This window comes from Carex rostrata, chromosome 34 (assembly GCF_964058835.1).
Source record: "Carex rostrata chromosome 34, lpCarRost1.2, whole genome shotgun sequence".
Classification (NCBI taxonomy): Eukaryota; Viridiplantae; Streptophyta; class Magnoliopsida; order Poales; family Cyperaceae; genus Carex; species Carex rostrata.
Genome location: NC_135951.1, coordinates 986,246 through 998,554, shown reverse-complemented (window position 1 = coordinate 998,554; position 12,309 = coordinate 986,246). Strand labels below are relative to the sequence as shown.

At 34.0% G+C, this 12,309-nt stretch overlaps 3 protein-coding genes across 6 annotated transcripts in view; all 3 read left to right on the top strand.

Annotated features, from left to right (window-relative positions):
• Window positions 1–8,480, top strand: part of LOC144548778 (lipid phosphate phosphatase 2-like) — a 39,301-nt gene extending 30,821 nt beyond the window's left edge. The window contains exon 4 of one of the 2 annotated variants that reach the window (XR_013509473.1): window positions 8,422–8,480. The gene's annotated coding sequence lies outside the window, so the exon portion shown is untranslated. Of the gene's footprint in view, window positions 1–4,311; window positions 4,399–8,421 lie in introns of those variants that run through there. The other variant, XR_013509472.1, reaches the window with a different exon arrangement.
• On the top strand, window positions 965–1,447 carry LOC144548834 (putative disease resistance protein RGA1). Its single transcript, XM_078297548.1, has one exon. It carries the CDS (start codon window positions 965–967, stop codon window positions 1,445–1,447), a length of 483 nt encoding a protein of 160 aa, XP_078153674.1.
• Window positions 1,595–6,634, top strand: LOC144548780 (putative disease resistance RPP13-like protein 1). 3 transcript variants are annotated; one of them, XM_078297491.1, is made up of 3 exons: window positions 1,595–2,020; window positions 2,415–4,516; window positions 5,686–6,634. In XM_078297491.1, exons 1-3 carry the CDS (start codon window positions 1,595–1,597, stop codon window positions 5,729–5,731), a joined length of 2,574 nt encoding a protein of 857 aa, XP_078153617.1. In that variant the 3' UTR covers window positions 5,732–6,634. The 3 variants fall into 3 exon arrangements, with proteins under 3 accessions (XP_078153617.1, XP_078153616.1, XP_078153618.1); XM_078297490.1 differs by having other exon boundaries at window positions 5,677–6,634; XM_078297492.1 differs by having other exon boundaries at window positions 1,922–2,020; window positions 2,419–4,516; window positions 5,677–6,634.
• Window positions 8,481–12,309: the final 3,829 nt, after the last annotated feature.

The window sequence follows — 12,309 nt, the reverse complement described above, 5'->3', positions numbered from 1 at the left end:
CTTTTATCCATTTACCTGATCCATACTGTATTCGATATGACAGGTATGGGTAAGATTTTTTTTTTTGTAAACTTATCGGGTATGAGTGCAGGTAAAGATTTTTTTCCGTTATCAAAACGGGTAAGAGTACGGGTAAAGCCTATTTCGTACCCATTATCCGATCAGGTAATTATATAAAAAAATTTATATATATATATTATATATCTTAATGAGCATTGAATTATTATTCATCTCCAATAGTCCAAATGGCAACTACTCTTGATCTTGGAAAATAAAATTTATTAAATTTTCTAACTTGAACAATTGACTATTTATGTAATTGTGTTAAACATAATTCACTATTAAAGTACTTGAACAATTGATCATCTTGCTTTTATTTGCATGTCTGATTTTTTTTTATTAAAGACCAAAGATATTTGTGTTTTTGAATTTGTGTTTTGATAAAAAAATAATTTAGTTGGAATTAATTTTCATATTAGTAATGTGATTATATATGCGACAAATAAATGTGTCTTAGTGTTTTATTTAATAAATAATAAAAATATTTATTATACAAGTATTAACCGTTATTTACCCGCTACTGTTTCGTTATCCGACAACTACAATGGGTAAGGGTAGGCTATGGGTAAGTCAATTTGTAACGGGTAAGGGTAGGGTACAGGTAAAGATAATTTGTGATGGGTACGGGTATGAAAATGCTTCCACCTGATCCTTACCGTACCCGTTGATACCCCTACCCTCAATTTATGTAGATTAAATTAAACCTGATTTACTTCACATGACTTGCATGTGCCACTAGATTACAATTGATCAGTGTGATTTTTTTAATCTGATATTTTCTTAGACTATATATTAGGGGAAAAGGCCTACTAAAATCTCAATAATACAAAAATTGCATTCTCCAACTATACCCATTACATTTTCTCTTTCTCTTGAACACTAGCTGTAGCCATTCAAAACAAAAATGGTGATGATACTCGATGCCTTCCTGCCAAAGATTAGTGCACTTATTGTGGAAATGGTGCAGCATGAGGTGGGCATGCTGCTTGGAATCCCTGGTCAGATGGAGAACCTCAACAACACCATTCGTGACATCCAATGTGTTCTTGTAGATGCTGAGAGGAAGAAGAGCAATAGCAAAGCCATTGAGCGCTGGCTCAGGCAGCTCAAGGATGTCATGTATGATGCTGATGATGTCATCGACCTCTGTAAGATCAAGGCAACAGAATGCCTTGCTGGCTCAAGTTCATATTCCTCTTCAAATGCCCGTTGTGGTATCCCTTTGCTGTCTTGCTTCCGCAACCCCTTCTTTGCTCATCAGATTGGGTCCAAAATCATGGATATCAATTTGAGGCTAGAGGAGATTGTGAAGAGAAAGCATGAACTAGGTTTGACCGAATCACAAATCTTTTCCAGGCCTTCTAGTCGAGTTTGCCGAGTGGACTAGATCATAAGCCGCAAGACTGATCCCACGGTTTTGCTAGATGATATTGTGGGAGAAAAGATTGAAGAAGATACCGAGCTGCTAGTGAACTGGCTGATCGAAGAAGAGAAGGGTGGGCGAGAAAAGATTTGTGTTGCAGCTATTGTGGGGATGGGTGGTATAGGGAAGACCACTCTAGCAAAAAGGATATTCAATGATCAGAGAATTCATGAGGAATTCCAATTAAAAGTTTGGGTCTGTGTCTCAAAAGAAGTGAAAGGAATAGAAATTTTAAAGTGTATGATCCGAGAGATAGGAGGTCAGTATGGTGATGCCAAAGAAAGATCTGAGCTGGTGCCCTTACTCAAGAGGCTCGTTAAGGGGAAAAAATTCCTTCTTGTTCTCGATGATGTTTGGGAAGAGAGTCGAGATGTGTGGGATGGCCTGTTGCGTGTTCCCATGACTGACGGAGCACATGGGAGTCGATTAGTTGTCACCACTCGGGATGGAAGAGTTGCAAATGGAATGAAGGCAGCAAAATCACATCAAATGAACAAGTTATCTGAGGAAGATGGCTGGTCCTTGTTAGTTAAACAGGTATTATCTATAACTATGATGGTATTTTACAATATACTCCTAATTTGAATTTTTATTCGATGTGCTAACCTGCTCAAATTTGCTCTACTTTTGTTCTTAATTGGCTTCTTGTTATATGAAGCAGCAGTTCACAACTAGGGTAATTAAAAGTATAGTTTTATATCTAGTTGTATAAAAAGAAATGCAGTCAGATATAGCATTTTTTTTTTAAAAAATTCCAATTAATACAAAATATTCGACCATGGGAAACTAAATTGGGTTGTTCATTTACTGTAAAATTTGAATCCTCTACCTTTATTTAAATTTTCTGATATGCATATCATTAATTTTGAAGAAGAAAATTAAAGAATACAAAAGTTACCAACTAATTGATTTTTACGCACTTATTTGACAGTTAGCCCCAAATGGAGTTGAGAGTGAGATTAAAGATCTCATGGAAATCGGAATGCAAATTATTAAAAAATGTGACGGTTTGCCTATTGCTATCAAAAGCATAGGCGGTGTACTTTGTACAAAAGGCAACACGAGAGATAACTGGGAAGCAATTCTTGCAAGCCATGTGTGGTTCATGAATGGGCTATCGGAAGATGTCCATCGTGCTTTTTATTTGAGTTATGAGGACCTTCCATCGCCTTTGAAGCAATGCTTCATTTTTTGCTCCCTCTATCCTGAAGATTTTCTGTTTTACCAAGTAGATTTAATCTATATGTGGCAAGCAGAAGGTTTTTTTAAAGGTAAGGGAAATTTTTGGGAATTGGGCCAATTGTATTACACAGAGTTAATAGCGCGAAATCTTTTGGAAGATACTAAAAGCTCCTTTAGTTGGGAACGATGCAAAATGCATGACCTTTTGTGGTCTTTTGCCCGTCAATTAGGAAAAGATGAGAACTTTTTTTTAAGGGAGAAACAAGTTTTAACCAAGTCTGACGATTCGTTGAAAGTACGACGGTTATCAATAGAAGGAAATGATGTGGTGAAAGTTGAAGTAATTAAAAATGAAAAAGGGGTGAGAACATTAGTACTTTGTAATAAACGTGATGTTGCACTTCATGATCTATGTAAAGCTGCTCCTAAGCTTCGCATTTTAGATATATCTAAGTCCAATATCTCAAGCCTGCCAGATTCTTTGTTTAGCCTTGTGCATCTCAGATACTTGAATGTGAGTGAAACGATGTTGAGAACTATTCCAAATTCCTTAGGAAATCTAAGAAATTTAGAATGTTTTTATTGTACAGACTGCACTGAGTTGTCCCACATCCCCCAAAGCATTAGTAATCTACGAGAGCTGAGGTGTCTTAGTTTTACAAATACAAAGGTCAAAGCAATCCCAATGGGATTAAAGAATATGGAAAAGCTCATTGGTTTATATGGTTTCCAGCCATACAAGAATAGTTTCGAGGGATTCAGTAGCATAGACGGACTAGAATCTCTATCACAACTCATTGAACTTAGGCTAGTGGGCTTAGAGAGTGTATCTGATAGGAACATAGCAAAAAGAGCTAACCTTATAACCAAGAATAAGTTGAGAAAACTTTACCTTTTCTACACTTTATTTAGTTCGGAAGAACAACTTTCCCAAACTAATGAGAAGAAGATGTCAACTGAGGATGTTTTAAATGAGCTCTGTCCTCCACGTTCTGTAAATGTTATTAGAATTAGTGGTTACTTTGGTAGATATCTTCCTAATTGGTTGAATCTGGGAGCAGCCTTTCCAAACTTGAAATATCTTACTATTGTAAAGTGTGCTTGCTTTGAGAGACTTGCCCCATTAGGCCAACTCCCCAATTTGGATATCCTTCAAATATATGGTGCCTATTCAGTGGTTAGTGTGGGAGAAGAATTCTTTTGGGGGGATATCCAAAGCAGAGAAACAGTAGCAACGAGTTGTCTTACCAAGCCTGCATTTCCCAAATTGAGTAAACTATACTTTTTAGATATGCCCAATTGGAAAGAGTGGCAGTGGAATAAGGGACAACCAGCCATGCCCAAACTAACAAAATTTTATATTATAGCTTGCCCCCAGTTGATATCTCTTTCGGAGGGTTTTTCACATTATGTTACTTCCTTGGAGCGTGTAAATATTAAAGGTGCTGACAATCTGATTACCATAGAGAACCTCCCAACAACCAAAGCAATTGTTATTTCTGAAAATCCTAACTTGGTGAGGATTTCTAATATACCCAGCATCTCATTTATTAGCATTAAAGAATGCCCAAAACTAAGAACTTTGGAGAACCTTAAATCATTACAAAGAATGCAATTGGTTGATTTCAAAATGAAAGCCCTCCCAGATTACTTGATGACGATAATGCCACAGAAGCTAGCAATCAAGTGTAGTGAGGAGCTGTTTCGGGATATTGCTACCCAAGGAGACACGGGTTCTGAGTGGCACAAATTCAAGCACATTGACAAGGTGATGCTTTCCACACTCGATAAATCGCTCTATGCTACCTACCAGAAGACACCATTCAATTTCACCACCAATATAAATAAAAGGTCAGTTCAGAGATGATGTGATCTTGTCATTACTCTTTTTTGTTTAGGTATATTAATTCCTCTACGTGATCTAACTAGGTTTATATTAATTGTCATATATTTAATTGCTCAAATATCAGATCCAATTCATGATTTTTCTTGACAAATCCACTGTAGTCTCTGTTGAGAAGTAATTCAAAATTGTTTGTTGAAATCTGCATTGGTTAGGTTTTTTCAGCATGTTATGTAGTAGGCTGTTATTTTATTAAATAAGTGGGATGTTATTTTAGGAAAGTTGTGGTACTTACTTTAGGAACGTTGTGTTTTAACTATGTATGAATTTCTGTAATTTGTGCATTAGAGAGTACAATTGAGCATTTTGAGAAATCTGTTTATGTTTACCAGCATTTCTCTACAAGAATTACAATTCATAGAGTCAATGCCTGTTTTCGTACCAACAAAGGCTGCAGCATATAGTCACGTTTCCAACAGTCTCCTGCAATTATACAGGGCATAGAATTTACAATTTGGAGTGCTCTAGTATATTAGTTTGTACCAGTTCATTGTGGCAATTGTACTGTCAACTCCAATTTTTCCGTACATTTTACTTTGTTAGCACTATTTTGCCCTTATCTCTGAATATTTGCATGTTGCTGAGCCTTTATTTCATCTGTCATTGTACAGATATTCATAATTCTTTTTTTTGTGAAGAATAAGGGTCTAACACTTATTTGTTGCATAATTTTCTGAGAATTTAACTATGAAAAATATCTTTAAAGGGAGTGACAACAAATTGTCTTGAAGTGAGCTTGTTTTTTGTGTAACTTGTTCTTATCCGTTTTGACCCATGATTTTAACTGTAATTTCATTTTCTATAAAAGAGAAAAAACTGTTTTGGGACTGGGACAGCTATATCAAATAGCATTATATCTCATTATCTAATTCATTACATGCATAAAATATCTCTGCAAGCAGTCATACAGAGTTTATTGTTGTTTATTCTGGTTCTATAATAAATCAAACTAAGAGATGGGTTTTTCTGATATGACAAATATTGTGCATGTATATTCAAATTTGAAGTCAAAACAAATTTATTGAGAAAATATATAATATAAATTCACAGGATATTGTTGGTAGGCATCATGTATTATATTGATATTTGGTTGATTTTGAAATTGAAGCCCTCCCAGATTACTTGATGACGATAATGCTGCAGAAGCTAGCAATCAAGTGTAGTGAGGAGATGTTTTGGGAGATTTCTATCCAAGGAGACGCACATGGTCAGTTCAGAGATGATGTGATCTTGTCATTACTCTTTGTTTTTAGGTATATTAATTTCTGTACGTGATCTAACTAGCTTTATATTAATTGTCATGTATTTAATTATTCAAATATTAGATCCAATTCATGATTTTGCTTGATCTAAATCCACCGTAGTCTCTGTTGAGAAGTAATTCAAAATTGTTTGTTGAAATCTGCATTGGTTAGTGGGCTGTTATTTTAGTAAATTAGTGGGATATTATTTTAGGAAAGTAGTGCTTATTTTAGGAATGCTGTAGTGTTATAAATATGTATGAATTTCTGTAATTTGTGCATTAGAGGGTACAATTGAGCATTTTGACAAATCTGCTTCTGTTTACCAGCATTTTTTCAGAAATTCTCTCTCTCTACAAGAATTGCAATTCATAGAGTAAATCCCTGTTTTTGTACTAGAAAAGGCTGCAGCATATAGTCACAATTCCAACAGTCTTCCACAATTATACAGAGCATAGAATTTACAATTTGGAGTGCTCCAGTATATTAGTTTCTACCAGTTCATTGTGGCAATTGTACTGTCAACTCCATAATTTTCTGTACATTTTACTTTGTCAACACTATTTTACCCTTATCTCTGAATATTTGGATGTTGCCTTTATTTCATCTGTCATTGTACAAATTTTCATAAAATTGTTTTTTAAGGAATAAGGGTCTAACCCTTATTTGTTGTATAATTTTCTGAGGATTTAACTATGAAAAATATCTTTAAAGGGAGTTAAGTGCAGTACCATACCAAATTGTCTTGAAGTGATCCTGGTTTTTGTGTAGCTTGTTCTTATCAGTTTTTGACACATGTTTTCTTTATCATGATTCGTGATTTTAACTGTGATTTCATTTACTATAAAAGAGTAAAAATTGTTTTGGGACAACTTTCTCAAATAGAAGTATATGTCAATTATCTCATTCATTACATGCATAAAATATCTCTGCATGCAGTCATACATATTTTATTATTGTTTATTCTGATTCTACAGTAAAACAAACTAAGAGATAGGCTTTTCTAAGCACTTTAATTGATAATTTTTTTTAATTGCATTAGTGAAAAGAAAAATATGACAAATATTGTGCATGTATATTCAAATTTGGAGTCAAAACAAATTTAGTGAGAAAATATATAACATGAATTCCCAGGACATTAATTGTTGGTAGGCATCAGGTATTATATTGATATTATGTTTGAATTTTAAATATTTTATTTTCTTCACATGATAAATTTCTTCAATAATGCAGCAAACCCAAGGATCTTACTATAGAATTCATTATTTCACTTGTCAATTTAGGCATTGAGTGGTAGTTGGGATCATAGAAGGAAAAATTGGCTGTTCCATATCGGAATCGGATGGGACCAATCTGATTTTTGACTGAGTTACGCGCTAGACAAATTCCGGCCGAAACAGTCCAATTTATGTCAAATTCCGGGTGAAACGGCCCAATTCCAATCAAATTCCGGCCGAGATGATTCAATTCCACTGAAACGGCCGAAATAGCCATATAACAATCTCCAAAAAAAATTTGCTCCCAGCGTGATTCGTAATCTAGATCTCTTCATCAATAAAGGCCCATCCAACTACCACCCCAACATACTAGCCTTATTTGTTAGAAACACAACTATATTTATATATAAACCTTGTAATTTGTACTATGAGGATGGCTAAGCTCAAATCGTTTGTTCCTGGACTCAGGAACAAACGATTCAGTTCTCTGATTTCCGAAGTTCAAATGGCCGATTCAAACCATTAGATGTTTAATCTATATTAAAATGTACTTGGAGACAAAATTTTATATTTTTTGAAATTTTTTTACAATTTATTAAGAGGATTTGAAAGTCGCTGTTTTTATTAAAATTCTGCACCATAAAAAAACAGCGACTTTCAAACCCTCTTAATAAATAGTAAAAAAATTCCAAAAAATATAAAATTTTGTCTCCAAGCACATTTTAATATAGATTAAACATCTAACGGTTTGGATCGGCCATTTGAACTTCGGAAATCAGAGAACTGAATCGTTTGTTCCTGAGTCCAGGAACAAACGATTTGAGCTTAGCCGTCCTCTTTGTACTATATACAAGTATTGAAATGTTTGTATTATATTTTTTTAATGAATTATTTAATTGTAATCGTTTGTTTAAATAGAATTGTTGACATATTATATATTTTTTTTTTTCCGATTTTTTAGTATAAAACAAGTTTCTAGCAAAAAAGTCCAATTTTTCGAGCCGAATCGGTCGATCCCGATCCGATTCTGATTTTTCATTCTATGGTTGGGATGCATGTATTCTGACCCAACACTGTTATTAGAAAAATTTATTTGTTTCCATAATTTACATTCAGGTGAGGTATGTCATTTAAATTGGGATTATCTATAGCTATCTAATGTAAGTAGAAAGCTTCAGTAAACAAATAGATATACAAGATGAAGAAAGAACAAAAAAAGGTTAATTTTGGAAACATACCAGCATTCCTTAATTAGTTTGTGGATTTGATTCACAGTACATGTATCAAATCTGATTTAGTACATGAATCAAAATTTCAGCAAACAAATAGATATACAGGACAAAGAAAGTTTGAGTACTAGAAAGCTGATTTATCTTTTCTGTTTGTGGTTTGTAGAATTACCAACTAAAGGCGTCAATGTTGAGATCTGCAAAAGAACAATGTTGATTGGGAAGAAGCTTTCTGCAAAAAACAATTGTGTTTTTTTCTTCTACTTTGGTTATGCCTGTTGTTTTATCTACTTTTTTTTTTTGTCTATATTGGTTGTCTTATCTAGCTACTTCGGTTATGGCTATTTAAGTTTCAGTGTGTGATTTTTGTCAAAGTTTTTCAGATTCCTGGTTAAATAAATTGACATATTTGTTGAATCTGTAAGTAAAATTGTGGTTTTTTTATGTTTGAATCTCCAAGACCTGTGTCCCCATCATGTTATATTTGCTATTTATTTCCAACAGGAGCCCAGGAGAGAAGAAGTTTACAATTAGCACAGTTTTTATTTTGGGGATTTTTATTCAGTTTTATACGGCTTTGTTAAAAAAATTCCAAAGAACATCAGATAAAATGAGCATATGGATAAAATCATTACTCTGTTTGTTGCTCGTGACAAACTTCCATGGGATCGCTCTGTATCATCTTTCCAGGGCTCTGATTCTTTTTCAGAAGCAAAATTTCATGCGTACATGGTTTGTTTTGCTTTACTTGAAAGAGAAAGAGGAACCCTAAATAGGGGTGATAAGAATGTGCACAACCGAACCTTATGCAAAATTAATTCAGCTGATCAGAGGTTATGATTGGTTTTTTCAATTAGCTTTCACATATACGAACAGAATGCATTTCCCGATTCAGCTCATTTCGAACAAAAACTAATATACTCAGTTCCCTATTATCATTTATCAGTTAACTACTAGATGCAGGTCCCTGTGATTGATTTTCCTGATTAGCAATACCTAATTGGAGAGTTGCATGGAGGGAATAGGCTCATGCCTGTGGAAATAAATCTGCTGTTATTTCAAAGGAATAACAGGCCGTGATTTTTATTGATAGGAAAATACAAATTAAAAATACTAAAAATAAGAAAGGATGCGTAGAAATTTTAAAAACAAGAAGGGGTACGCGGCCCATGGCGTCCCTCAGGGACGCCATGCCAATTTCCAGTCCGACGGAAAAAAAATTAATTAAAAAGGCCATGGGACGCCATGGCAATGTTTGGTTCAATGAAAAAAAAAAAAAAAAAAATCTTAGAAACTGGGACGCCATTCTAATTCTTGGATCCAACATTTTCAACGTGAAAAGTGCTTTGCTCACATGAAGTGCTGTTGATTTTTTTAATTTTTAATTTTTAAGTCAAAGAATCAACAGTCACATGGCATCCCTCTAGTCCCATGGCGTCCCTCTCTTTGGTTTTAGAGGGGTACTTGACTGAGGAGCGTAACTAAAGAATCAACAGTCCCATGGCTTTTTAATTTTTAATTTTTTTTCGTCGGACTGAAAGTTGGCATGGCGTCCCTCAGGAACGCCATGGGTCGCGTATCCCTTCTTGTTTTTAAAATTTCTACGCATCCTTTCTTATTTTTAATATTTTTAATTTTTATTTTCCTATCAATAAAAATCACGGAATAACAGGAACCTGTTATTCAGATCTCAATGATTCAAAATTTTCCATGTGCAAATCTTAAGGAAGAAAGTTTTTCATGCGTATATCTCAACAAAGATCAATGGTTGGGATCGGAATAACAGGTTCATGTTATTCCAAAGACTTATTTCCCATGTGTGTAGAGATTTTTGAAATAATAATAGGTACTTTGCATTTGGAAATTTTTGTTTCATATCATTTTGTAAGGGAAAAACTTCCTGTTCGATCAAAACATCTCTGATTTGCAGTTTAAGAAAAATACCCATCTTACCCTTTATTTATACTCGTTTGAAACTTTAAAAATACCCATTTACCCTTTACGGGAAAAAGAAAAAAAATAATGTAGCTTTTTTAAGAGAAAAATGTGAGTCTTCTAATTTCTCCGTTTCTGAGAGCAAGCCGTCCATTTCTCTACTTCTGACGTATACATAAATGTCACTGTGTATAACATGCACAAACTTGCACACCAAGTAAAAGGCTAAGCATCATGCACTTCCTATCTAAATATCTAATTAAGAACCCCTAAGTCCATCCAGTGAAAGAAAGATAAAAGAGAAATCAGAGAAAATATGATTCCCATAGAAAAATTAGGGAGCAAACTTGAGATCAGGGTGCTCGTGATCAGCCGCATCGCCGGATATCGGAAGCATGTAGTTTCGTCTTGGTGGGCCCAAACAACACCTAAAACTTGGCAAGGCTCTCTGGCTCTTATGTTTAATAGAGGATCAAATATAGTGCATTAATAGTGGGTGCGAATTATAGGAGTTGATTAGCATTGTAATGCTGGTAGGTAGGAGATACTTAGTAGAGTTGTTTAGAATTAATTATAGTCAAGTTTATAAATAGGCGTTATGTCATTGTACTCAAATATACAATATTAATACAAATTCTCTCTTTTATAAAATTCTTTTATGTTACTCACGAGCGAAAGAAATACTTCTGGCTGTCCTCCCATTTCTTATAGCCCAGAATTAGATCCACAAAAAGACGATTGAATGATGGAAAGAACTCGTATGTAACCCTTGCACACAACTTCTGTGCCTTTCTTGTACACAACCTCTAATGCTACCCAAGCAGCATTACATGATGTCTACTTGATTGCCACGACAAAACATGAGAATGGCATGTAGACGCAGCACACAGACTTTCAGGTTCGATGAAAACTAATTGTATATTGCAAGCATGTACAACAGGTGTTTTAGCATCTCTCGCGTTTTAAGCATGTATTTATTAGTAGACGAGCATACGATAGTAAGAAAAACATAAAGAATTATGAATGGAAAAAAAAATTTGAACAAGAACCAATCAACGTACACTACATTAATATATAAGAAGAAAAAAAAATATGAGCGAGACTATGGTACTGTGCATAGTACTACACATAGCACACTTTGGTACATATTATAAATGCATATTTTTATATTCAAATTCCAAACAATCGATCCATACCCCTCAACATGATTCATTTAAAAATGAACTTAATTAGAGGCCAAATTTTATATTTTATAATTTTTTACTATTTTTTTAGATAGATAGAAAATCACTACTTTTAGATGGGTCATAATTTTTAGATCTATTAATTTTGTACCTATTTATGAATATAGTAATTTTTTTATAAAATAATGCATAGTACACCGATAAAATTATACAATCTACGTAATGTCGATTCTTGTAATTGTCAAAATAATTTTCATCCTCTGGGCAGGTAGCACCTACCAGTGACAACGACGCCAAAAAAAATGCATGTAATCCTCTTGAGGTAAACCAAATTTTAAAAATATCACAATCAATGAAGAAAAATGTATAGCTCCAAATAAAAAAGAGTACAGTGGGACCGACAAATGACAGGTACCAATTGCAACTAGATGAATTGGAAGTGGTACTTGAAAAAATATTGCACACTGAAAATGTCAAGCAGTTCAGGGTTTCAGCTAGTTAATTGAACTTCTATTGCCATATCTTTATAGTAATCAGCCAATAATAAAGAGCTTGCAATTAATAATTAACATAAGATTCAGTATAAAAAATCCAAGTGAAGTTTATTGTAATAACAAATCCCTTTTTTGAAGTAATAATACCAAACAGAAAAACTTCAATTATAAGAAATTTTTTCTTCAAATTCTCACATGCTAAAGCCCAATAAACAAGGTGCTTCAATATATGTAGACATGTAACGAGGTCTAAATGCATCATCTATTTTGGGCCTTTTGAGCTGAACTTGTTTGGGCTTCTAAAGAAATGGAACTGTCTGGTGGTGATTTGAATCTGAAGATGTCACTTATTAGTTATTAGATGCCTCGCATGGTGTCCTTCACAATTGTCTCAGCCATTTGCATCTTACCCAGAGGGGAACAGTTGTTCTTTTCAATGAA

Coding starts and splice junctions, on each gene's coding strand:
- LOC144548780 (XM_078297490.1), top strand. CDS start 1,595: ATGGGTGGTATAGGGAAGACCACTCTAGCAAAAAGGATATTCAATGAT. Junction 2,021..2,414: donor GGTCCTTGTTAGTTAAACAG/GTATTATCTATA, acceptor CTTATTTGACAG/TTAGCCCCAAATGGAGTTGA. Junction 4,517..5,676: donor ACCACCAATATAAATAAAAG/GTCAGTTCAGAG, acceptor TTGAAATTGAAG/CCCTCCCAGATTACTTGATG.
- LOC144548834 (XM_078297548.1), top strand. CDS start 965: ATGGTGATGATACTCGATGCCTTCCTGCCAAAGATTAGTGCACTTATT.